This window comes from Lampris incognitus, chromosome 3 (assembly GCF_029633865.1).
Source record: "Lampris incognitus isolate fLamInc1 chromosome 3, fLamInc1.hap2, whole genome shotgun sequence".
NCBI lineage: Eukaryota > Metazoa > Chordata > Actinopteri > Lampriformes > Lampridae > Lampris > Lampris incognitus.
The window spans coordinates 74,161,154-74,188,610 of NC_079213.1; the positions used below are offsets into that span (position 1 = coordinate 74,161,154).

The 27,457-nt window shown below is 42.8% G+C and overlaps 2 protein-coding genes across 2 annotated transcripts; both read right to left on the reverse strand.

The window, feature by feature from the left end:
* Positions 1-169: 169 nt before the first annotated feature.
* LOC130109829 (protein SPO16 homolog) lies at positions 170-4,861 on the reverse strand. The gene is made up of 6 exons (XM_056276804.1): positions 4,843-4,861; positions 4,170-4,219; positions 1,552-1,639; positions 675-854; positions 367-443; positions 170-310 (listed from the first exon to the last, which is right to left on the reverse strand). Exons 1-6 carry the CDS (start codon positions 4,859-4,861, stop codon positions 170-172), a joined length of 555 nt encoding a protein of 184 aa, XP_056132779.1.
* On the reverse strand, positions 4,667-26,561 carry btbd8 (BTB domain containing 8). Its single transcript, XM_056277401.1, is given in 18 exon segments — positions 4,667-5,589; positions 7,561-9,516; positions 9,616-9,755; positions 9,991-10,075; positions 10,917-11,463; positions 14,205-14,266; positions 15,164-15,293; positions 16,379-16,540; positions 16,675-16,857; positions 17,849-17,951; positions 19,905-19,993; positions 20,649-20,745; positions 20,844-20,924; positions 21,785-21,886; positions 22,808-22,925; positions 23,317-23,441; positions 24,915-25,091; positions 26,456-26,561. Coding segments are annotated over 18 exon segments (4,761 nt in total). The 5' UTR covers positions 26,560-26,561; the 3' UTR covers positions 4,667-5,089.
* Positions 26,562-27,457: the final 896 nt, after the last annotated feature.

Genomic DNA, 27,457 nt, shown 5'->3' on the forward strand with positions numbered 1-27,457 from the left:
GGACATACAGTATGGGTGTTCTCTCAAGCTCTACACTGTAACAGAGTTCTGTAGCCTACAGTGACATCTCCAGTAAATGTGGTATTCCTGCACTTTTGCTTGTGTTCACTTGTATGGGTTAGGATCTATGTCTAACAAAGCATGATTAAAGAAGACCAAACCTTCTCAGCTAAATGTTGTCTCTGAGCATCTCCCACACTCGACTGTTTTCAATGATGCGGCCCCGAGCCAGACACATCCCATTCCAGATGCTGTCAACATGAGGTTTACTGCAGATAGATTTGCTATATTTGTTTAAAATATTAAAAGTCTCAAGGCCGATCGAGTTTGTTTTTCACAGTCATTATGCAGTGCCTTTATCCTTACCTTGGCAATTGTCAGAATCCCACTGACCATTTCAGCATTGTTTCGCACAGGTATAATCCCGAGATTGCTGCCAAAGAGCCAGAGAAGGACCAAACTGAGTCTTACAAATGACAGAATCAAACTAAATATAATGGCATATATTAAATAAATATCCTCTAACCATACTGTCCATGTATTATATCATATCAGTACCTAAAAGCAACAAAAGCAATAAAGGCCTATATATACCCTTATAATGTCTGACATGCTTCCTAAGGCCTAAACAACAAGTGATTGATTGAATTCAAAAACTTCTAGCATTACAATCTATCTGCTCTGAATCGATGACAAGATTTTCAATTCCCCTTTCCCATAAAAAGGTGCATGTAGCAGTAGAAAACTGTTGCGGTGGATTTGAGTGAACTTCTTTATCTTCTCAAATAGTTCTGACTCCTCCAGATTTCCTGGGAGTTCTTGCGGGTCAACAACCAAAAATGCAATACCTGTGAAAATAAAGTATCACGGCATGGTCGACCAGTTTGAATTAAAAAAACATTTAAGGCTAAGCGATTTTTGCTGAAACATCCAAAACAGATGGGCCTATCAAATGCTCCATGTGACATCTGGTTTGTTTTAAATCTAAGCAAGGCCTGGATTGTTTTTCATACACTTACTAGACAGGTTGATTCTGCCACCTCCATTAAATCAAAGCTTGAAATGTACCTTTCTTTTCTTGCTATGATGGCCTTCCTTGATCATTTGGTCAACACATGCTTGCACTGTGCACTAAATACAGTGCATATACAGTATTGTATTTACGGTTTTATTTATATATCACCTTTTTTCTGATATTTAATGTATTATTACTTTTCTTGTACTATGAAAGGTTGAGTGTGCCAAAGGAGAAATATTTCATCTTATTTCTGACAGGAACTTAAATGCAGATAAAGCTGAACCTGAAAGTGGATTTGAGATGCCTTCGCGTTTTCATACACCAGCCCCATCTATTTGTATACAGCATACACCTTTTTTTGGTATTCAATTGACCTTTTAATGTATTTCCTGTATGTGCAAAAGTTTAATGAATTCTAACGCACTCCCTATGGACTATTTTTTTAATCATTTCTCGTGTCTTTTTCCTGTCACCTCCGAAGTGCGTTGAGGTCTTTTTAAATACCTTTGACTGAGCTGAGCTCGTCTACCTGACAGGAAAAACAAGGCACCCGATCTCAACACGGTCCGAGAATCTGAGCCGATGCTGCTGCGCACGGAGCGTCCCGGTGACGTCATGACTCTGGTGCCGTTAAAGCCAACACAGACGACATGGTAAAATACCGCCATTTCTCCAATAAACAACTGTAGCCGGGTGGTAAATCTGTTAAATATGTTAAATGATTTTCTACTTAAATTGAGTATAGTTTAACTGTTAATATATGTAATTGTTACACTGTCAAGCCATGTAAAATGTCATTTGATGTATTTAAATTGTGAAGCAGATTGTGAGTGTATTGTTATAGTTTTGGTTGTCATTGCATGTTTTGACCAGTAAGTGGCAGTGTTGCGGACTTTTATTGTAACTCCGTGCAAGTTATCCAAGTGCATCTTGGGTATTCTTTCTTTTTTTCTTGTGTGAACCACCTGAAGATTGCGGTGTGACGGTGCTCTGACTCCGTAGTAAGTAGGGGTAAATATCTTGTGAAATATACCTGTAACATTATTCCAGACAATATTGTATGTCGGTAATTTGACAACATGGTTTGATTTAGACGCTACTGGAGTTGATGTTCGGTGATTTTGGGCGCGAGCCGTTGACCACTGTTCGCCATTGCAGGCATGACAAGGTAATGTTGGCGTGCATAAAGCCAAACCAAGCCATTGTATTTGGGTAGTAAGGGAAATGTAAAGGTTTTATATGCATTTTAATTCTGTTTAAAGGTAACTGACAGAGTGAGAAGTTGCGCGATCTTCAGGAAGTTCCACATGTCTTTGTTAAACCCTGTTTAACATACATAGTCCACTGCCTTATTTTGCACCGTATTGTAACGTGCATGGATAAGTAGACACGTTGGTCCTTGACTAACGGGTCGGACCCTTTAGTCGACTGGTTAACGTTGTCGCTTGCGGTGCGGGAGATACGGGTTCGCGTCCCGGTTGTGGCGACGGTATCTCGGACTGCCCCCCGAATTCGCTACATTGGTGTCAGAAGTGTGATGGAGCGACCGTAAGGCCATCGGAAGCGTAGGCGCCCTGAGGCGTGAAGGAGCTGATATGCTTAGGCGCGGGGACGCGCTTCCCGAAGGAGGGGGGTAGTGTAACGTGCATGGATAAGTAGACACGTTTGTCCTTGACTAACGGGACGGACCCTTTAGTCGACTGGTTAACGTTGCTTGCGGAGCGGGCGATACGGGTTCGCGTCCCGGCCATGGCGACGGTCTCCCAGACTGCCCCCCGAATTCGTTACAGTATGTTGTATTTTGTATGTATTATTTTCCTTTTAAAATCTTTTCTGTTAAACTTGTCACATCTGTGAACATTTATGAGCTGTTTGCTCGAAAGACACAGAAATTTATGCACTCAGTAAAACGATCTGCATTCGAAGGTTTAAACAATAAAATTAAAGCTACAAGAACCCCGGAAGTAATTGTGTCCTGTGTGGTATCTAATTCCACGGGCTACATAATTTTGGTACTAGGAGTGGTGTGATGAGACCGTGAGGTCATCGGAAGCGCGTGCGCCCAGAGGCGTGAGGGAGTTGATATGCTGAAGCGCGGGGACGCGCTTCCCGAAAGAAGGGGGTAGTGTAACGTGCATGGATAAGTAGACACGTTGGTCCTTGACTAACGGGTCTGACCCTTTAGTCGAGGTGGTGGCGGCGGAGCGGACGACAAAGACATTAAATCGACGGGGAAAAGAGAGCAGTTTCTGAAAATAACGCTTCAAACCCCCCCCCCCCAGCAGCTTTCTGCTGCACGGGGGAAACCCAGCAGGACGCGAATCCGACTGGGGCAGAAAGCGTGATGGAGAAGGGGGAGAGAGGAGAATTGGTGGTGGTGGAGAGTCGAGCGGAGAAACGAAAAGAGAGACGAGGTGGAGGGGCCACAGCAATGGCGTTGGTGAAAGAGACGGCGGTCGCCGCGGAAACGGCGGGAGCGGCGGGGAGGGAGGAGGAAGGGAGAGAGATGGACAAAGACCTGGTGGTTAATGTGGACGTGGAGGGAGAAGAGAAAATCTCCATGATGGAGCTTCTGCGTGCGGTTGACAACACGTGTGGGAGAGTATTCTGAGGATCTGCACGCTTCCGGATCCCGCCGCTGCCACCAATGTAACCGGTTATGTTCTTGCCCGGTGCGGGATTCGACACGAGCTGTACTGCACCACAAGGCGACATCACTAACCGCTCGGCTAAAGGGTCAGACTCCTTAGCTAGGGGCTAACGTGTCTTATTAGTAGTTTACACAACTACGGCATATTCGAGAAGCGACCAATTTTTCCTTTGTTATGAACTATGTCAAATATTCTATACAAATTCATTGTGTGGTTTTGTATTTGAATTGTCTTGATTTCTATTGATGACAGTAAAGACAAAAAAAGAAAAAAGCAGACGACATGATTCTTACAAATGTGTTTGAAATGCCCAAAGGTGACTTCCGGCATTGTAAATGAAAACCAGTTTCGTATATCTTATTCACAGAAACTTATGTTTAGCCTTAGTTAGCATGGCGTTCGACGTTTGCTAACCGTTAAATATAGCTAGTGAACCTACTTAAAACTTTTTCTCTTTAACCCGGAGACGGTCAAATTAAAGGTTTATCTACTGAAGTTACCTGAAATGATGTGCCGACTATAATGGTTGTTTTCCATTGATCTGGCGTTTCTTAACATGTTGAGTGCCATAACTAAGCCAACTAACTAGTTAGCTAGTTCTAACAAGCAGCAGGGTGGGCTGTTGAAATTTGGGGGCTAAATTGTGACGTCATTTACCGTTCGCACGCTCCTGCAAATCGCCAATGACAAAGGTGTCCGCCTAGGTCTATTCGGTTGCCTACCAACACGGGATTGTAGAGTCGAATCCCCGTATTACCTCCGGCTTGGTCGGGCGTCCCTACAGACACAATTGGCCGTGTCTGCGATTGGGAAGTCGGATGTATTTGTCCTGGTAGCTGCACTAGCGCCTCCTCTGGTCGGTCGGGGCGCCCCCCGGATCGGCAGAGGGGGTAGGAGAAGCGACCGGGACGGCTCAAAAAGAGCTGGGTAATTGGCCAGATACAGTTGGGGGGAAATTGAAAAATCACCAATGACAAATGAATGTTCATTCAGAAACACAAAGCTTTATTATCATCAATATGTCCCAAGCCAAGAGGGGCTAACATGTTTTTCTTTTTCTTTCAGAAATCCAGTCAAACACTGTATAGAGTGCCTCGACAAAGAAATGTGTTTTACTTCTTTTCTAGAGCTTTGAAACAACATGGAATAAACAGTTAAACATACAAAAATAACCACATGCATAACAGCCCATTTGTGCCTAGACAGTCCGATTTGGGCATAGATATGAGAAATGCAAATAAGCTGCAGCTGCGAAGGACAAAAACTGAAATTTAGAAAAACGGCAATGCAGAAGCTGAGAGAGAGAGAGGGCGAGACAGAAAAAGAGGAGAGAGAAAGAGATTTCTTAAGACAACACTGAAGAAGCCGTTTAAAGTCATAGAAAAGGCATCGACTGCCTGGCAGGCTCGCCTTTGTGTTGTCAGTGATGTGTTTCCAGTTCCACAATCGTCCATTCTCCCTGTGGAGATGCTGCATCTTCTGGCGAGAAGCTGGTCACAGTGATGCTGGTGGTGGAGTCCTCCATGGGCGAGATGAGCTCCGCCCAACGTTTGAAGGTTTCCTTCTCACGAGACAGGAAGGCTTGCGTATCCAAGCAGTCACGTGATAGTGACAGTGTCTGCTTTATTAGGTACTGGGCCAGGTTGAGCTCCTCAGGCACAGGGTTTATGATGCCCAGACTGGACTCCTGTTCTGAGAGGAGCTGCCTGAGCAGATTCCAGTCCCGCTCTGCAAACTCATTGCTTTCATCATCATTCCCTGTCTGCTTTTCTTCCTCCCCCTGCAGTACATTACTCCTGTCCTTGTCCAAGCAGGGCTCAAAGGCTTCACCCACATCCATCTCGTAAATGGGAGACAAGGCTTTGGATGGTCGCCGGTCATGTTTGCAGGATTGATCCAATCTGTCACAACCAATGTCCCCTAAAAACAATTGACAATACTGCAAAATGACAAAATGATTCATTCCTATGTAGTTCTTTTTCATTTCAGACTCATGGTGTATTACAACAAAACACAAATAACTGAAATTTCACCCTTAATGCAACTGTGTCCTCTTAAGTTATTGCTCACCACCAAGTTTGGTTAAAAACAGTGGGGAAGCAGTACCTCTCAGTTGTTACTAAAGCTGGCCACAAGTTGGCCAATAAAATGGCCTCTAATAATGACTACTGCTCAGCTACTTAATTTCAATACATTAGTCATTTAGGAGATGGATGACAAGGATGGACAGCTGCTTTAAAGGGAATGCACAGAGAAAGCTTTTCTGAATGTGTCTCTTTTATCCACCAGTGTAGAACAAAGTAAGCCATGCAGTGCCAGCACCAGTCAACTTTGCACTTCTCAGAAAGCTAAGCCAAAGTACCAGTGAGATGTTTGGATTTACATGTAGGTCTGTGAATGTACAGAGTTAAATACGGTCACAAAAATCTATATGCAAGCAACAATGATTCACTTACTAGCACAAAAGTAGGTACAGTACTGATTTTCTTCTGACATTTGTAGTGTTTACGCAAACATCCTATCTTTAACTATTTTAGTGTGAGCGAGAGAAGCTTAAGGGTGGCAAAAGATGATGTAACTGATTAGTTTTTGGTGTTTTTAGTGTTAAATAAGGACAATGATTTACATGTTTGCACTGGGATTGATCCTTAATGATGGTGCAGCAGGGTTTTTCTGTGTATGATAGTGAAAAAAGAGAGACATGGCAGAACCATGAAGCCTGTTCTAGAAACACACCACTTACATCACAGCAGAGGTTACTGTCAATACATAAAATCTACTGAACAGAGGCTTATACTACAAAACAATATTTGCTTGATTGCTGAGCATTTACCTAGAAACATCAGTCTAGTGGCCATGAACAAAGTTAATGTATGCTGAAAATAAAATAAAATACATAAAGTAATGGATGGTATACGAGAATGACAAAAAAAAAAAAAGGTTTCTAATAGCAGCATGCATATGTCTGCAGAGCAACATACCGAGAAACAGGTACAGTCTTCAGGGGACCAAAGAAAAATAACAAGGAAAGGGAAAGGGTCCCTGGTATAATACACCCTTCTTAAAAGCAGTCTGGTAAATGTGTCAGTTTAGTGTGGTCCATGTTATAGACATTTTATATCTAACTTCCATATCATTTGCCACTCCACATCAGACTGTATCTAGGTCTCATAATAAAAATTACCGATGTTTGTCAGATATGTAAAACAAATTTAACGATCTCAAATTAGTTACGGCGTAAAAGGGCCAAAGACTTCAATTTCCCTTCATAAAAGAAGAAAAAAAAGAAAAGAAAACTGACGGCTCCGTTCTTATGTACATCAAAGTGCATTGGTACCACTATGTTACAAGCCTTGTCACAAGGCAGATATTTTTAACCAGCACATGGCATTATTTTTGACAAATGCAATTCTATGATTAGTCTTGATGAAATGAACATTGCTTTTCCCCCTTTCTATGTAAACGCTGTTATCAAGAGTTAAGTGCCTCTGACTGAAGGTAGTTCAGTTGTCAAATATGTACAATTTAAAGTTTAGATGAGACCAATCTCCATCTTTAAAAGGATATTGGTGTTGCAAATTCAAATTAAAAAAAAAATGCAAAGACACTCTTTAATATGGAAAACAAACTTTTTACTATGAACAGATGACAATCACTCATTTAATTTGAATTTGAACTGCTTGTTATAACTAGTTATTAAACTAGTAACCTCAATAATATCCTTTTCTGAAGGAGGGACAGTTATGGGTTAGATGCATATAAGGTTTGGGCATCAGACTGAAGGAGGATGCATCTTGCAGGGGCAAAAAAATACCTTCATCAATGGAGTTTGGGGAGAGAGGGTGGGTTTGGCTTGGGGTGTCTAGGAAGGGTCCATAGATCATACATTACCTGACGGGGATTGTGCAGCATGTACAGGGGATTCCCCTGTCAGCTGAGGCTCATTTAAGTCTAGATGTAAATCAGCTCTCTTGCTGTTTGAGGGCTTGGAGGTGTTCTTGCGTAGCCCTCCGTTGCTGTACTGCTCAGTGTGTCTGAGGTCCAGATGGCATGGCCGCTCTTGGGGAGGGAGGTCTCTAGTGTCAAGGTCTGTGGGTGGGCCACTGGACTCTTTTTCATCCACCTGATTAACACTGCACTCCTTCCCTAAAGACACCTGGATCTCTGTGAGGAATACATTGGTTTTTAATTCCTGTTCACTGCTGTGTTGTTTGTCCTGAAGAGTCGTGCTCTTAAGGTGATCCAACAGGTGATTCTGTTGCTCTATGGGAGGCACAGAATTGTGCTGAGGAGCTATAGAGTCACTTTCAAAAACATCACAAGGCGTCACGACGTCATTAGAGTGTTGTGGTGGAGTTTGGATGCCGCCCTCCTCTGAGCCCAACTCTTCACACTCATCAACAGATAGAAGGACCGAGCGGCGGAAGTTTGAGCTTGACTGATAGTCAGGCTGCTCGTTCTCCTGATCCCCACCATCATCATCAAAAGCCAGGTTGATAATTCCCTGAAAGTGGGGTAAGGGCTCAGTGGGTGGCAGAGGGCCCTGCCCCGGTATAACCTCAACTTCTGACTTCTCGTCCTCTGTCTCCTCTTCCTCCTCCTCGTCTTCTTCCTCCTCCTCAGAAGAGAAAAGCTGGTGGTCAGGTACACTCTTTACCGTGATAGTTGCCTCAACCTCTGAAGGCTCCTTGTCCACAGGGATCTCGTCTCTGTGTAGCCAAGAATGAGGGCGTCTTCTCACTCCCTCCTCTTCACTGGTGGTCTCTGCCTCTCGCCCCCGGAGCCGGACCTCCACCCTCAACCCTGTCCCGCCTTCATACATCTTCAACTCTTCTGGAGTACTTGTATCACTGCTGCTGCGGCCTAGGAAGTCATGACAGCGCATGGTGCCACATTTCGACACGCCACGATCATTGGAGCAGTCGTCGTCTTGGGAGCCCCCTGCATCGTAGTCCTCTGAGCGGGGCTTGATGTCATCAGAGGAAGTTGTGTTGCTACCGGTCTCGGATTCTGGACTGACCTGATGATGGATGCCACTCCAAGAGTCCTCTAACAGGGTGTCTGTGCTCTCCATGCTACAGGGAGTGTCAATGGGGAGTTCAGTGTCTCTTTGGGCATTTTGAGTGCTCAGCTCATGGACCTGGCCTCCACTGACAGGAATGGCAGAGCTTAGAGACTGTCTCCGTTTACTCCCATCTGTCTGTTTGCAAGTTTCCGTACTGACAGAATTGTCACTGGGAATATTGTCATTTGTATGTGGAATAGTGGACTCAACTCCTGTGCTGTTTTCTCCTTGCTGTGTTGTGGTCATTTGAAGATTCTGCTTAGGACTTGAACTTAAGGGAAGGCTAAGTGAATCTGCATCACCTTGGCTTGGTGGCTTGGTCCCCTGTGCTGTGGTTTGGTCCAATGACGCTGGCCTGGTAGAGTTATCTTTTTCTTCTGCAGCTTTAGCAGCTGAAACAAGTGTAGTTTTACAGTCCAGATTTTTATCATTCATAATTTCTTTTCCTTTGGTTCCTTGTTTCTTTGAGGAAGTAGCTGCAGAACTTTTCATAGTTCCTCCACATTTTGGGGAAGTTTTCTCTGCAGATAGTTCGGTAGTACTTTTCAGCTTTTGTCCTGGTTTGGCAGCTGCCAGCGAAGACTGTTTGGAGGGGGCTGAAGAGGCTTTTGCTTGTCTAGAAGTAGATTTTGCTGTGGCTCCAGATGACGGAGTAGTTTTTGGTATCTTCTTCCTTGGCGCTTCAGTGGTTGTTTTTTCTGCAGCTGAGGATTTCAACCCATCCTTGTTTTCTTCTTTCCTGGGGGAGGCAGGCTTTCTCATGGAGGATCCATGTCTGGAGGCTTTATCAAAAAGATAATGTGAATGAAACACTGTATCAATACATATTTAGGCACTGTGTACAGACAAACATTTCAGTAAGCAACTTGGGTAAAACTCACCTTGGCTTTCCCCTGAACATACTACTGACGCACTTCTTCCCTTTGTGTCTGCCCTGGGTGTTGTCATTACACTTGATATTTTCTCTCCTGCATCTGACTTGGCTTTGCCACTCTCACGCACACTTAGCCTATTGGTAGGGCTGCGATTGGTACCACAAAGAGGCAATCAAATCATAAGAATGACAATCTGATTCCAACAGTTGTTACCATAACACCCCATTCAAATCATACAGCAGAATCGCATCGTACAATCCATAAAACGTCTAGAAATTAATTTATGAATTAATAATTTCAGCCAGCAGGGGGCAGTAACATTGTTTCTACAGTTTCCTCAAGGATACATCTTCAAGTAATGGTTCTGGAAGTATTGTTCACCTGTTGGTCTTTGTTGAGTCTGATTTCTGAGGTTTTGTCAGTGGAGATTTGTTAACCACCTTGATTTGGTGTTTGGTCTTGGCACCTGAAACACATCACAAACTCATCCATCAATGCTTTTGTTAAGTGACTTTCAGGGTAACTAAGGCAATTTTGAAAGCAATGAACAAAGACCACAAATACAGTGACAATCTCAGTCTCTTAAATCTATTGAAATCAATGGAGCAGCCATTTTTAACTAAAAAACGAACATACAAAAAAAAAACTAGTCTATCTTAGATTTACATACAGTTATGTGCATGAAACCTCAGTTACATATTCTGTGATTTTAGATGTATTTATAGACTACTGTTAATATGTGGTGCCATCAAATCTGAGAATTAATCTGCATTGCTTAAGGCTCATATTGCAGAGGTTTAACAAAGTATCGAGTGTTGATAGGGGGAGGGAGAACATATGGCACTCTATTGTATGAAAAGGGACAGCTGAGGGCCAGTTCAGCAGAAACTACTGGTATCAGTCTGGATCCCCCCAACTCACATTCACCATCACTACAAAAGCTCCAATTGCTTAGTAACACCCGTATGTGACAGCTGTATTGGGCTTTGACCTTTGCTGTTCCACATTTATTTTGTACTCGAACACTGATACTAGTAAGCTACCAAAGACAGCTGTATGCTTCTTCTTTTTTTTAACCGGTAAATCAACACTCATATGCTGCACAGCCCTCATCTCCACAGAATCCCTCAAAGCCATAGCTCAACATTCACCATGTTAATTGGTCTGCAGATCTCCTCATATCCTCAACTACATCTGCCTGAAGCTGGTTTTCTGATGTGACCACTTGGCTTTACAGCAATGTCCTACAATACAATCAGTATCAGTCAAAATGATTCAATGACACAAAGCCAACAAGGACTGTAAACCTGGGATGGAATGGCTGCTGTTGTGTGGGCTCCCAGCACTGTTTTCTGGTGAGGTGTTGCCTGATGTGGATGCGGTGCTTGGCTGAGGCTGGGTGCTACAAGCATTACTGTCTGCCTTTCCCACTGAGCATTTTGAAACCTTCGTTGGCTTGGCCTGGCTTGTGGATGTGGAGCCTGGGGGAGAGGTTTTGGGCCTGGCACCTGGATTAGGCTTTTTATCCTGCTCCTTAACTCCAGAGGAGCTTCTAGGCCCATTGGCAGTAGCTGTGTCCCGCCTGGTGACTGGGGCTCCTGTACCATTGACAACTGGTGTGACAGAGGGAGCAGTCTTTGCTTTTAGTGCTGTACTTCGTTCTCCTGGCTTGGTTTTCACATTCTTCGCCTTGGATGCATGACCGTCTCCTGGTTTGGTAGGTGTACCCAGTCCATCAGACTTCATGGCTGATTCAGCACAGTGAGGGGAAGGATTTGCTTGTTTGGAGGTCCTCTGGATCCTGTGCACAGGAGGTCTTTCAGGAGCAGATGAAGGACATTTTGCTGCCCTGGGCTGCAGGAAATAGTTATAATTCAAAGACACCACATTAGTCCCTTTACTATGAGAAAGACTAATCTGCAAATTACTAAAGTCAATTGAGTAGAACTGGTATGGGTTATACACACCACTGGATCATAGTATGATCATACATCAATGTAAAAGCCCTCTATCATTATTTCAAATATGGCTTTCAATCAGTGCCGATCAGCCGCTCAAACTCAGAAATAGAAACCCAGTTACTATTTTTACACTGATGTTTTGGAAATTGGTTTTTGTATCATTTAATAAACTAAAGCAGTCAGCTGCTTGTCGCAAGATCAGTGATCATAGCAGAAGGTGAAAAACTTCCAGGTTCCTGTTTCCAACAAAGCACCTCCTGCAAGATCTGTGAGAGCTCTCAGTGTGAATATCTATGAGGAGGAAGTGTGGCTTCTCTCAGAAAGTCCTACTTTGGATCACCTCAATCAAACTTATCTCAGTCAAAATATCAATTCAAAGACGCCCTTCTGTTCATATTGCTCTAGTTGTGAAGATTTGGCATTTATATTGTATCTTATGGCCACACAAAGACTATTAACACTGACATGGACTATACAGACTAACATACAGTGCATCTGGAAAGTATTCACACCCCTTCGCTTTCCCCACATTTTGTTATGTTACAGCCTTATTCCAAAATGGATTAAATTCCTTTTTTTTCTCATCAATCTGCACATAATACTCGATAATGACAATGTGAAAAAGGTTTTGTAGAAACTATTGAAAATTTATTAAAAATAAAAAACTGAAATATTGCATGTACATAAGTATTCACACCCTTTGCTATGACACTCAAAATTGAGCTCAGGTTCATCCTGTTTCCATTGATCATCCTTGAGATGTTTCTACATCTTGATTGGAGTCCATCTGTAGTAAATTCAATTGATTGGACATGATTTGAAAAGGCACACACCTGTCTAAATATGGTCCCACTGTTGAAAGTGCATGTCAGAGCAGAAACCAAGCCATGAAGTCAAAGGAACTGTCTGTAGACCTACGAGACAGGATTGTATCGAGGTACAGATCTGGGGAAAGGTACAAAAAAATTTCTACAGCTTTGAAGGTCCCGAAGAGCACAGTGGTCTCCATCATTCGTAAATGGAAGAAGTTTGGATCCACCAGGACTCTTCCTAGAGCTGGCCGCCCAGCCAAACTGAGCAATCGGGGGAGAAGGGCCTTGGTCAGGGAGGTGACCAAGAACCCAATGGTCACTCTGACAGAGCTCCAGCATTCCTCTGTGGAGATGGAAGAACCTTCCAGAAGGACAACCATCTCTGCAGCACTCTACCAATCAGGTCTTTATGGTAGAGTGGCCAGACGGAAGCCTCTGCTCAGTAAAGGGCACATGACAGCCCGCTTGGAGTTTGCCAGAAAGCACCTAAAGGACTCTCAGACCATGAGAAACAAGACTCTCTGGTCTGATGAAACCAAGATTGAACTCCTTGGCCTGAATGCCAAACGTCACATCTGGAGGAAACCAGGCACCTCTCATCACCTTGCTAATACCATCCCTACAGTGAAGCATGGTGGTGGCAGCATCATGCTGTGGGGATGTTTTTCAGCGGCAGGAACTGGGAGACTAGTCAGGATCGAGGGAAAGATGAATGGAGCAAAGTACAGAGAGATCCCTGATGAAAACCTGCTCCAGAGCGCTCAGGACCTCAGACTGGGGCAAAGGGTTACCTTTCAACACGACAACGACCCTAAGCACACAGCCAAGACAACGAAGGAGTGGCTTCAGGACAAGTCTGTGAATGTCCTTGAGTGGTCCAGCCAGAGCTCAGACTTGAACCCCATTGAACATCTCTGGAAAGGCCTGAAAATAGCTGTGCAGTGACACTCTCCATCTAACCTTACAGAGCTCGAGAGGATCTGCAGAGAAGAATGGGAGAAATACCCCAAATATAGGTGTGCCAAGCTTGTAGCTTCATACCCAAGAAGACTTGAGGCTGTAATCGCTGCCAAGGGTACCTCAACCAAGTACTGAGTAAAGGGTGTGAATACTTATGTACATGCAATATTTCAGTTTTTCATTTTTAATAAATTTGCAAAAATTTCTACAAAACCTTTTTCACTTTGTCATTATGGGGTATTGTATGTAGATTGATGAGAAAAAAAGGAATTTAATCCATTTTGGAATTAGGCTGTAATATAACAAAATGTGGGGAAAGTGAAGGGGTGTGAATACTTTCCGGATGCACTGTATATTGACCAATATAGTTAATCATTGGGGACTCACTGGGTGTGACGAGATGCTAAGATTTGCACTGGGAGTGACGAAGAAGGCCAGGATTAGGAATGATTATATTAGAGGGACCGCTCAAGTTGGACGGTTTGGAGACAAAGCAAGAGAGGCAAGATTGAGATGGGTTGGGCATGTGTGGAGAAGAGATGCTGGGTATATTGGGAGGAGGATGCTGAATATGGAGCTGCCAGGAAAGAGGAAAAGAGGAAGGCCATAGAGGAGGTTTATGGACGTGGTGAGGGAAGACATGCAGGTGGCTGGTGTGACAGAGGATGATGCAGAAGACAGGAAGAAATGGAAACAGACAATCCGCTGTGGCAACCCCTAACAGGAGCAGCCGAAAGTAGTAGTAGTAGTTAGTCATTGGGGACTCATGGACTCATCATTGAGAGAGCAGTTATTTTCTTATCCAAAAGTTTAAAGTAAATGAAAAGGGTTTTAAATGAATGAAAAAATGTTAATGTGTTACCTGTGAGCTTGTAAATATGGGTTTTTTACCAAGTCTTCGGTTGTCCCCTTTATCAAGAGCAGCTTTCAGAAAAGATAACAGCAAACAAAGGACAAATTTCAAACTTCGGCAAAAACAGTCACTGCAGCATGAAATACATTTTTAATCAAACCCAAACCTAAAAAATGAGCTGTACCAATTTTCCAAGACACCGGTTTAGTTTTCATTACCCAAAACACAAGAGGCATCCTTTTTTTTTTCTTCCCTCAGGTTCCCATCTCTACATCAGTATGAAATAATTTACCCATTTTGTAAAACATGGTAAAACAACAACAACAAATTTAATTATTGCTCAACCATTTCTGAAAAAAAAAATGAATGCCCAATTATTCAAAAGAGTTTTGTCTGATTACCTTTTTATTTTATTTGCCAATATGCCTCTCTGTTGTTTTTATCTGAAACCAAGTGCCTCTGTGATTCCATTGGTAGGAAATGCATCAGTAATAGGAATGCAACTGTGCTGAAATTCAGCCAAATAAATTATTCATGCTATGCATTATGCCACATCACTAACTAAACAGCAAGAACAGTGCTACTTTCTTTGATTTGTGGAGGCTTCTAATCAGGTGTACACTGACAAAGAGAGGAGTCCAGCCTTTCATCCCCACCCATTAAAAACACACAGCATGCTGCGGTGGGTGCATTTGCAACACTGGCCTACACCGAACGCTGAAATGATGTAATAAAAAAAAAGGAGCGAAGTACCTGCCGAACAATTAATACTGTACCAGTAGCTTGGGAGCTGTGCAGGTATTGAATGCATTGAATGGTGCATTAGTTAACAGCACATGCTTAAAGGGCTCTTGATCATCACTAATGATGGAGATCCACTGCTTCATCACTAGGCTGGGTTAGGGAGAAAAAGCAGACACACACAGCCGCACTGCTCAGGGTGCCATATTAAAAATGTTCTACCTTACCTGCCAATATCCTCTCTTGGTGTTTGGATGGTAATGTCTCCCATCCCTGTGTATGGCGGACGGCGTAGAATGACTGGAGCAGGAAGGTCCACAGCCGAGTACGGAGAGTACAAATCTCCTGCCTGAACGGCTGGCAGAAGGAGAGAGGGTAAAAAGAGGGAAAGAGCGGGAGGGAGGGAGAGGAGGAGAATGAAAATGGGTGCGCTGCAGCACAAGCAAATCGGCAGCTGCTTGAAGAACCCTTCACCATGGCAACCAATACCCCTCCCTCCCTCCACCTCACTCTCTTGCAGAATCCACTTGAGCTCTCTTGAGCTAGATCAGTGATGTCACCAGCTGAGGCTAAACACTGCCAGGCCCCCCGTTTCCTCGCCTGAATTCATATACATACGAGAGAAAAAAAAATGTGCTGGAGGATAGGGAGTAGCTATCTTTATATTGTCCTCCCTTTTACTACCACTTCCATTTCCTGTTTCCCTGATACTGCCTTCTCATTCCTCCTCCTACTTCTCGCATGCTTTCACCAGCAAACATGCATGGAGCGAGATTAGTGAAGGGCACTCCAATACCTCACAGTCTATCTCTGCCTAATCCATTCTGCCATACTGTATTCACAAGGGATGAATGCTGTAATACATGCAGCCAGGTCACAATCCCTTGGAAACCATCAGGAAAGGTTGATCTGATTGGTTAGAAATATACTTCAGTGCTCTGTATCCTGCTAATAAACTGTTCACTGATTAAAGTTAATATTTTTCTTTTTTTTATCTTAAAAGGCTATAACCAAACTTAAATTATACCTTAAATATAGTTCATGATATTCCTGACATTGACATTAATATACACTACATCAAATTAAATATGCTGCTATATGAATATTTGCAGATAAATTGTTTCAGAATCACGCACCGCTCATTTTACATACAATAACAAATGTACGCTGCCGTGTTTCCACAGCTCATCACATTTATCAAAATTAGAATGGATTTAGAATCTGTTTAAATGAATGGAGCAGAGCTACTAGATTTAAGTCAACATTCAGAAAATAATTATGTGGACATTGGCCACAATTAAGCACTTTCAAATTTAGTCAGTCAATAGGAAACTCATGCAAGAGTCCCCATTGCTTATGGCAGTTAAGATTTGCCCTTGTCAAGTTCAGTGGGAGGCAGAGAAGGACAAAGAGCTTGGTAAAGAAAGTCTGCTTTCATTCACCTCCTCTTCTCTTTGCAGTCCATCCTCCTGGGGAGATTTCTCCTCCCCGCACAGGGAGTCCACTGCATTGAAGAGATCACAGCAGTTGTCCACATTCACATTTTCTCTGATGGCTGAACACAGCTTCTTCAACAGTGTGGGCTCTCTGGTGAACTCTTCCCTCTGCAAACATACATAAGAGATTGGGGGGGGGACCCCACAAAAAAACAAAACAAAAAAACATTCATGTCTGGAGATTCATTCTTGGTTCTTGTGTTTAAGAAGACTTGGTTGACATAAGCAGGTGGTCCCCTCACCTTACGTAGATCGTGGAAGGCGTACGTGTGAATGACCTTGGGGAGGTGTTGGACAATGACACGCAGGCTCTCTTCCTGCAGCTCTATGGCTAAACTCTTCACCTGTTTGGCCCATTTTACCTCAGGGAGACTGTCAATCAGCTGTTCACTGCCACAGAGCACAGTCACCATGTTCTGGACAGTCTAAAGAGGGGAGGGGGGATGGTCAACTCAAGTAGCTCTTGCAGAGCTGGGATAAACAACCCCACAATCAACAAAAATGTACACAGCCCTGATGAAATCTACCATGCCAGTGATGCCCCCCACCCGCTGATCAATGGAAAGAGGCCCCAAAGTTTTGCAACAAAGCTTTTGCAAGCAAGCTTTGAAACAAAGCTTAAAGGTCCCATGAAGCAGCATTTAGAGCACTGCAAATTTCTGCTATGTGACATATATATGTATGAAACAGAACCGTCCAGTGGGATTCTGAGAGGAAAGGAGTTTGATTTGACCGACAGCCATTATTTGGTCGGACAGTTTAAGAATAACGTGGACATCAATATGCTACTGGCCATTTTCAGTTTAGTGGTAGAAGATCACTCATTTTCTCTCTCAATGTCGTGCCCAATTCATTGGCTATTTTTTTAGCATACGAGTGTAAGTTCAGGATGATGCAACTAGAAATTATTGTATTTTTCAGCTAGAACAAAACATTATTGTTATCAAAAAAATAAAAATCAATGTTGTTGTGGATTTCTAGAACATAGTCTTAAATAGATGTAAATCAGGTGCAGAAGTAACAATGACAATATATGTCACGGGACCTTTGATGAACGCCTGTACTTGCGAAGAGTGAGTGATGGATGCAGCTACAGTGCACTTGTCCTGTGTCATACATAAAAAACATTCACTACCTTTTTAATAGTGATGAAAGGCAGAAGGCACACAGAACCAATTATCAATTACAAGCCTGTGATCACTCCACATCTATCTACATCCATATTGCATTCCTGAATTAGCTTGTAATCAACAACTGAGAATTCAATTAAGACAACATTTTATTGGATCATGTGCCTATTTCCTTCCTGGTGAAAAAAAAAACATTGTATAGTCTAATTGAGAATGCGTCGTGCAAGATAATAATACAAGATATAGTATGCGTGTGGTATGAATAACGGCCTTATGGGAAGCCCACCATGGCTGCAGTCACAGCTTTTAGACAGTCTCTTTGGAAATCACAGGTCAGGACGGAAAAATTCTTCTCAGACCAGCTCTTTACAAAGTGTTCAGCAACCCACCTGAAAAAAAAAAGTGTAGAGCTAGAATGAATCAACATGCATTTAACTCAATTTGAATAGTTTTATGTTGTGAAACACTTGATATTAATAACTGCAGTGACATAAAGCCTGCTGTGACCCACTGTTAATAAAGCTTGAACGATTGTGGCTTTATCGGAATTTAAGAATCAGTAATTTGGATGAGGTCTGTGACCTAGCCACTTTAATTACCCATTAGGCTGCCAAACTCCATGCGAGAAAGACTTATTAACCTCACCAACTCACTGCGAGGGAAGTCCCGCCATGGCTCTTGCCATTTTCAGCTCCAAATGTCTCAAGGCAATGCAGCAAAATGCTGTTTTCATGGTGCACAGTAAGTAATGAAATTCAATTATTGCTTTGTATTTGAGCTAGCGAGCAATATATTATTCTAAACACTCCTGTTCCCTCTTTCTAAGGCTCCAGGTGGTGGCCAGGGATGTCTGGCTGAAAACACCTGGGGATTACAGAATCGGCAATGCACTACTGCGCAGTGTGGCGCAGCTTGACTTACAGGCACACTTGTGTGACTCAAAGGCCAAGGCAGCATAGAAAAGCCCCCTCACCCCCGCAACATCATAAAATCAAAACCAGCTTATACCGTCACTGATAAAAAAACAAAACACTACCCTTCTGACCTACATTCACACACTAAACACTGTCACAGACTACTCACACTGGTCACTGTAGCGTATATCATCATGAATAAATTGTTAGTTTGCAGCAATAGCCGCTACCGACGAGACACTTTTAGAGCGAAAAAACATTAGACTGTGTCTTGGATGACTGTGCCTTGCCCTCTTGTCTTTACAAATAACTGAAACTTGGCATACCCTCAATGGAAATGTGCCAACATTATAATCTCTGTCTAACGTAAAAGATAAGGCAAGAAATAAGAGCTGTGTAAAACCTTGAAATAAAAAGGCATCCATTTAGGGAACAGCTGTCCTATTACAGTATCACATGATACCCCACATACGAATGTCATCAGTTTGTAATACAGTTCATGCAAGCTTGCCACAAACTACAGTTCGCTTGAATCCATCTTCTGAGATGCATCATTGTCATAATACGGGAATGGCTCGTCACCCAACCCACGGTTATTTTCTTTCTGCTGACACTGACAACCCCCCCCCCTTTCCCCCCCAATTTTACCCGTCCAATTACCCCGCTCTTCCGAGCCATCCCGGTCTCTGCTCCACCCCCTCTGCTGATCCGGGGAGGGCTGCAGACTACCACATGCTTCCTCCAATACATGTGGAGTCACCAGCCACTTCTTTTCACCTGACGGTGAGGAGTTTCACCAGGGGGACGTAGCATGTGGGAGGATCACACTATTCACCCCAGTTCCCCCTCCCCCCGAACAGGCGCCCTGACCGACCAGAGGAGGCGCTACAGCAGCGACCAGGACACATACCCATACCCGGCTTCCCACCCGCAGACACGGACAATTGTGCCTGTAGGGACGCCTGACCAAACTGGAGGTAACATGGGGATTCGAACCAGCGATCCCCGTGTTGGTAGGCAACCGAATCGATCGCTATACTACCCGGACGCCCCTGGCACTGACAAATGTTAGTGGTGTTATTCATTTGCACATTAAGTGAACATTTCTAAGACCCTCTCTCCAGGATTTCAGAATTCTGCTTCATTAACTGTAACGAAAAGTTCTTGATTTTGCAGACAGGTTTGTGATTTTTTTTTTTTTTTTTAACATCTTGATATTCAGTGAAAGGTCACAGGTTGACAAAATCCACCGAGAACTGTTGAGATGACATTGTTTGCAACCAAGTGCTTTGGTTGTAATCTCAAAACTGCAAATACCTGAAAGGACTGCTTGAGGTAGAAAAAATCTTTTGAACTCCAAACGGCACATTTTAAAGACGACCTTTTACATATTTATTTATTCATTTAACCTTCAGTACTGATACTCACTTCATGCACATCATGTGGAGGCTTTTAAAGCTGAGGGCATGGGTAATGGATAGGCACTCTAGGATAGTCTTCTGTACTCCATCGACTGGCTGAAAACAAAACGAGGAGGAAATATGTAACGGGTATACATTTTGCTACAGCCGTTTTAGATACTGGTGGTCAAAGCGGGGGGGGGGGGGAGCACGAGTGAACAACAGTGGAACCTAATGGGAGATCACTGTATGGCTTAGGGACATACTATGTACTGTATGATATTTTTCACACTGTGCTGTGGGGGTGAAAACAAGTGATGATACAGAAGATGCAAATAAAAAAGGGCGTGAAAATTGTGCTTGTTGAGTGAGAGGGACACAAAAAAAAGCAGAGAACACATCTCCTCTCCTCTTATTATGAGCCGAGGTGTATTCCAGAAAGGCGGTTTAGTGAAAACTCCCTGAGATTAAGAAAACCCAGAGTTTCCCTTATCTCAGGGTTAACAAACTCAAGAGTTTTCACTAAACCTGCTTTCTGGAATACACTCCTGCTATCATATTTTTCCCAGACACAGCTTCATCACTCGCACTGTGGTTTTTGAACCACAAAAAAAAAAAAAATCTGAAATTTGATCAAATAACCCTGATAAAAAAGAGCAACAGAACTGCAAATATTATACTTGTCATAAAAATTATTCTTGAATAATAAACAATAAAAGACTTAAGAGTAATGCTCCTAAATATTGCATGTACTTCCTGATACAGTGCTGACCTTGGGGAAGAAGCGGCAGTAGTCTCTGATCAAAATCATCTCCACTACATCCTTAAGCCCCTCCAGATCCAACATGTCAGCAGCCAACACCACCTGACTGGAGAGGTAACACCACACATGGTTTATTTTGTTTTTCCGGGCCTGTGTTTATATCAATTTCCAGCTAAATTTTGACAGACTGCTCTCATGCAGTACCTAGCACAGGCTCTGAGAGGCAAGTCCATTATGGCGCCATACATAAATTGGAGCAGAATCTCCATCTCCTCCGGGCCCAAGCTGAAAAATAGCAAGTTAATAAACAATAATTAATTAATTAATAAACAATCCATAAACCATTTAGTCACAGAAAATATGCCATTAATGCCATTTGGTTAAAACTTGAAACAGCAGGAGCCCTTTCCATTCAGCATACGTCAAGGCAAGTATTTTCTTGAACATAAAATAGTGTTGCCAAACAATTTCACACTTCAGTTGGCACCAAGTCATGGGGTATAGGTCTACAGTTGCCCCTATTCCCAGCATATTAAAGTGCAGGGAGTCATTGTTCTGTGCCATGTAAAATTCCAGTGCTATAAACAAACTCCGAAGAGCAGGCTAGCACCAGAACTAATCTCCGTGACTGCAGCCTGAGGGCCACTAGACACAGAGTTCCCCTTCGCATCAACACAGTCATCCCTCATGCTGACAGTTGTGTCTATCCTTGTTAGTGTGAGATCAGCAACATTGAGGTGACATATCTTTCCCCAAAGGAGACAACGGGCCTCATTTGCCTCTGCCTCGCTTTAAAGGAGCCTGGGTTCTTCAGCAGAGAGTAGATAAGAAAACATTTGTATATTTTGAAGAGGAGATACTGCAACCTCTAGTTTGGAAATCTGAGCAAGCTGTTTGAGATTCCATTGCCTGTGGGCAGCTATGTGCAAGTGTGTGTGTTTGGGTATGCAGAATCGGTAGAGACATGTGGTATTGTGAGTGAAACCCTGTACAGAGCCATCTCTGTTTCAAAGCATGAATAATTAATTTACTATAGGCATACTTCAATTGCATTGTTCTACAATGAATTGTTGCATTGCTGGAACAGAGAGGAGGTGTTATATACACCCAGTGACTGTTCCAGCCATGCTGTGGTCTGACCTTGCCTAGAGTCTTACCCGTGTAGAGTGATGCACTGTCTGGAGCTCTCCATCCAACTCCCACTCAGCATGGCTCGGAAATACCGAGATCGTGCACACAAGATCGCCCTAGAAACCCATAAAGCAGGCATTGGTAGATTAGTTTCTCCCATTATTTTAATATTTCACACCTCATCAGGTTGGCCTGTGTGCTAAAAGTGGCTTTCCCTCAGCCAGTGAATGAATATCAAATGTTGTGTTGTACTGCAGCCTCTGAAGGTAATGGTCTCATTGGCAATGGCCTCTGGAGGTTGTATTTTCTCTGATAATGAGCAATGCCGATACTGAAAAGTAGAGAGCATGAATTCTGAATATGTACTTAATGTTTCAGAGCCTTGACCAAATGATGATGGGTCAGAATTACTCAGCAGTGGCATTAACATAAGACGATGGCTGAGCTTTATATGTCAATCTGGTGAGAATGATAGGCTCATAAATATGCATGGCAGCTTGTGTGAGAGAAGTTATTCCTTTTTCAGTCACGGAGAGGTAAAGGGGAAGATTACTGTGATTGGGAGATCCCATGGCTCTGCCTTCGTGATGAGAAATGCAGCAGCCAACACTGGACTACCATACAAATCAGTGCTGCAGAGCTCTCACACCACCACCACACAAAAAAAAGACAGCCCCACTTTCATCCAACAAAATGCATTTAACCGACCGGATTTTCACACGAGAACAAGCCTAGAGCCTAGAGAAGCAAGCCTAGAAAAACCAGTCTCATGGTTACTAGTGACTACTATTACCTCGGCATTGCTGAATGATCACCAATTGTTACAAGGCATCACAAATGCTGGGCACCATGTGATGAAGGACCTCCAACCAACTTGTGAGATGTAGGTATCTACATAAATTAATGTGGAAGTAATGTAATAAATAGAATGTTTTCTGACCTTGCATTGCACGCATGACTATATGTGAGAATAAAAAAAAAATTATACATGTTATGCTTTTATATTTCATAAGGACATTCACTACAACTTATTCTACCTATGACAGGAGAAGGCCTGCTCCCCCACTTGGATAGTGATATCACACTGCTCTCCTCTCTGGTACAGCTCCAACAAGTCTGCTCCAAGCCCAGAGGCCGACTCCAGGACAACAGTGTCTACGTAGATGTTGAGATGGATAATGGTAGGGGACAGGAGAGAGAGTGATCAATAGCAAGGTTGTGAAAGTGTAAACAGGTGTGTGTGTGTGTGTGTGTGTGTGTGAGAAAAACAATAGATGAATGACACCATTGAAATTAAAACTAATAAAATGACTGAGTGTGTAATTTCCAAAAAGTTTAATGAATAATGGTGTGGCAAAGTCTTGTACTACGGTTAGCAGTAACAGCAGGAAGCCAAATGCGATTAGCCCTTAAATGGATTATAGGTAGAGAAAACTTGAAAAGGTGGGGGGGGGTTCAGAGGAGATGGGGAAGGGAAAGGGGCGCAGAAAAGGGGTCAGGTGATGTAAAACAAAGCCTTAGATGCAAACTATGTTTACCGATTTACCTAAGTCAGTGGAAATATGAAGGTCTGCTGGTTGGGGAACAGACGGTTTACAGGGCGACGTGCAGCTCTCAGCATCTGGGATTAATCCAGGCGAGTACATGCGCTCATCTGCGGTGTACACTCGCCTGTAGGGTTGAGATTTTTGTGGTTAATCAAAATTGTTTTTGTTTTTTTAATGGCCCTTTTTAATCATGATATTGTATGAAGAACTGTGAGTCAAATGACAGAGTAGCAGCACCTTGAAGTAAGACCCTAAATTGTGCGAGATGTTTTGACTTTGTCTGGTACCAATGTTAAAAGTTGCAATATGGCATTGAGAAAAACTGATGAACTTTACATCTGCTTTTTGATAGTGACTCTATTAACATTAATAGATGTGTGTAAAGGCAAATTCTGTGCTCCAGCAAACCTCAAACAATAAGTAACAAACAATAGATATTAAGCCTACACACCATTTCAAATGCTCTAGCTTTTATTTCTTCTGAATATGGAAGTGCAAACCCACTAAATTAGACTTTTCAATTACGTTCTGACATTGTGGAAAAACAAAGTCAAACTAAAAAACAAAGGGGCTGTCATTTCTGGCAGTATATTAAAAAAAATAAACTAAAATAATGTATGTTAAACTGCCTCAGTTGTGCAAACTCTTTGGGAGTTCTAAGTGTGCTTTGATTCAATTAATCACATTCTCTAGGTGCTGCTGCACTTCAGTGAGAATAGGGGCTCTGTGTTGAAATACAGAGGAAAATTGATAGCTCCACAAGCTAAGACAATTGGAGGAAGATCTGCTGGTCTGAAAAAAAAAGTTAATCAATAGTTTTCTCTTTCAGCACAACGATTGAGTTTCATCATCAAGGGAACTGCTGGGGAAAAAAGGAAGATCAGTAACTAAGAGTGGCCCTAGCAGAGGGAACACCTCAATCCTGCAGAATATCTGCAGACTGAACTGAAGAAGACTGCACATAGGAGTTCCCTTTGCAATTTAAACTCTTCTGCAAAGAATCAGGGAACACCAGCACACCTCTTTCCTCCAGTCCTGATAACGAAGTTGCTAATGACAATGCACAAATTCAATTAGTAGGTAGGCCTGTTGTGCATTCTAAGAGACAACTGGTAGGGCCAGTAAGCACTTGGTGATTATGATAATGGGATCTTAGATGACAATGAATGCTCACGCAATTTGAAAATTATTTTCTTTTCAATGAAAATCAAATGTGTAGTTTATTGATAATTTTCTAGAATTTATAGCTTTTTCAGAAATCAATTTAAGAGAGCGCTTGGTGCCACCCGAAACAGCAAATTAAATATGCTCTTGGCGCCATCTGCCAGAAACCTGTTGGAACTGCATAACCAACAGAGCCAAAAGTTGTCTCTCGGCAAAATAACCCTAAATACAGAGGAAAAACAGCTTGGCAGCTCTAGCCATTGACTTAGAAAAAAGAGTCTCAGTTTGAGCAAGAAAAATCATAACAGTTGGGCTCTTTCCTTACAGGTTATTTAGGATCTGGATCTTAGGATCTGGATCTGGATCATTGTCTTAATGTGGCTCAATATGTGCATAACACTCTGGCCTATAGCCCTATAGGTAAATAGCCTACCTGATTAAGTCTTTGAGCTCTGTGCTTTTATAACCAGGTAAGTGGATGGTGCCATGGTCTTTATGAGCCCCCTTGAGGATGTGTGGGGCTCTGGCTAAAAGTAAGGCCCTGTGCACCCTTAGTGAACTGGACCCAGCACAAAGACAAACATCTGCTTCCAGCTCCTCCTGCAGCAACCTGTGATATGACAAAAAAGGGGGGGGGCAAAATAGGAGGGAACAACCGGAAAACAAATTACTGACAAAATATTCATATTAAATGTGCGTTTGGAATTTCAAGTAAAGTTTTTTGTGAAAGAACCAGTGGCCTTGTTATCCGTGCCCCGTCTCAAAACAACTTCCAAGATCTTTGGATTTCAAACATGAATCTAATGGCCTAATTTTGCACTTCAGAAGAATGCAAGCGCAGTCCCAACGCGGTCCATTTCTTCTTCACCGTCATTAACTTCCATTGTAATGACTGAACTAGGTGACCCAGAAATTGGTTGGCCTGCAGCCAACTGGGCTGTATAAGCTCAACTGCTGGTACATTGGCCATTTGAATCTTTAAACCATAGGCAATAAATGAGAATTGGGTCACTAGTAAGACTAGCAGCGCCATGAACCGACCTCTCCGTTCTACCTCTTGCAACACTTGAAAACCGCATGAATTAGTTACACAAGCAATACTGCACCTTACATAGCTAGCAACATATGGTATGAATAAGTTTTGCCAAAATGGGTCTGTGAGGTGAAACCACTGCAGTTAACAGTTCTTTGTGTCAAGTATGCTATTTCAGATCCCATGATCCTACTAGTTTGTAGTACAGTAATACATGAAAACACCTTGACCAAACACATGCATGCAAGGTGAAAAGGTATGGCATGAATGGTGTGTGAATGACTGGTAGATCTGCTTGGTGGCCTTTTGGAAGCAGTATCTTTAAACTCCACTTAACAATTTGGCTCATGACCAGGGTCATAACATGGATCCGGCTTGGCTCAGTAGCAGTGTTAAAGTGATAAATTGGTTCAATATTATTGAGAGGTACACAGCAGAAAAGAACCCTCTGCTACAGAATACAAGGCAGGTCACAAATTAAATGGTCTTGCAGCTGACAAGTCAAAGTTTCATTATGTTGTAAATTTGCCAAAGCATCCCAAGTAACTGCACAGAAGGAGCTCCTTTCTCACCAAAGCAGTGATAGAAAAAAAAGAAGAAAACTACAAGTAATGTGGCCAGGAACTGTGATCGCATTCACCACAATGGTCCTGCATCAGTGGTTGAATGTTTAAAAGGGAAAAGCATCAGTTGAATGTACACAAACAAATTAACAGTGAATTAGCATATAAACAGCCATAAACTGAAGATTGAAAAAAAATACATAGCATATTTTATTCTTCACTTGATCAAATCAAAGACCAACAGTCTTGATCCAATGTGACCTGGTTCTTGAAGAAATGGCAAACACTCCGGCGAGATGTCCGTATTCACAAGTGGGTGCAAAAGTAGAAACGGGCCCAAACTAAAGCTTGAGATAAAGTGCATTCAATGTACTTTACCTGCCAAGGTCTGCAGACAATTTTGATGATAAACATCTCTTGAGTTGACCTTTGTATATTCTTTCTTTGGCCTGGAATTCTTTGCCAGCCTCTGCATTAAACATGATTATTTTGGCCGCCTTTGACTGAGACAGCTAAAGGGTGAGGCATCAGAACTTCAACTTGGTCATATTGTGACAACTGAAGTGTTTAGCAGTAGGCCAGCAGCAAGGATCTGCTGGACGGCAGAGGGAAAAAAGGAGGGGGAAATCAAATTAGCGAGCTTAATAAGGCTTCTCTTACAACTTCGGGGTAAATGTACAGATTGTTATTTGCAGCCAGATCTCCCCCCACCCCCAAAATAACACGCGCGCGTGCGCACGCTCGCACACGACAGGCGTGCGCTTACACAGCTGACGTATACGCAGCATAAATGGTACATCAGCTGACATCTGCGCTAACCACTCTCCCACCATTTGCATTGATACGCAGGCTACGCTAGCTAGGTGGTTATCTTCGAAGACTGACACCCCCGAATGATGGAAAAAAATAAAACCCCGTTAATATATATATATACATATGCAACCAACGGAAAGTAGTCACCAAAAAGTATTCATACGGGATCTAGGTTACAAACAACTAATTAAAAAACTGACCCAATGACTACCACTGCCGCCCTACTTCTATTGACATTGTTGCACGCCGTTTGCCGCCCACTCGGAGTCAGGCCAAAAGGAAAAAGAGCAGGAGGAGACACTTATCACGACCAGACGTTACGAACAGCACATGCGCAGTGGAAGTTTAGGGCGTCCGCTGCCCCAGTGATGATGTCATTATCTCCTCCTCGTTTCTCAACTTCACCCAGCAACGTCATTCAAAGACCGTAATTATTGAAATATGCGTTCACATCCTGCCCGAAAATAATCATCTAAATTTGTTATGACGACAGCACAACAATACAAATCTTTGAATAATAATAAAAAAGAATAAAACAATAACAGGCCTGTCTTCTTTTGAGTCAGC

Bases quoted from the DNA above. Each gene is read 5' to 3' on its own strand.
- LOC130109829 (XM_056276804.1), bottom strand. The intron at 1,640-4,169 runs GTAACTTCAGTA...TAACGGCACCAG, and splicing joins TAGTCGGCACATCATTTCAG to AGTCATGACGTCACCGGGAC. The intron at 311-366 runs GTAAGGATAAAG...ATCGGCCTTGAG, and splicing joins GGATTCTGACAATTGCCAAG to ACTTTTAATATTTTAAACAA.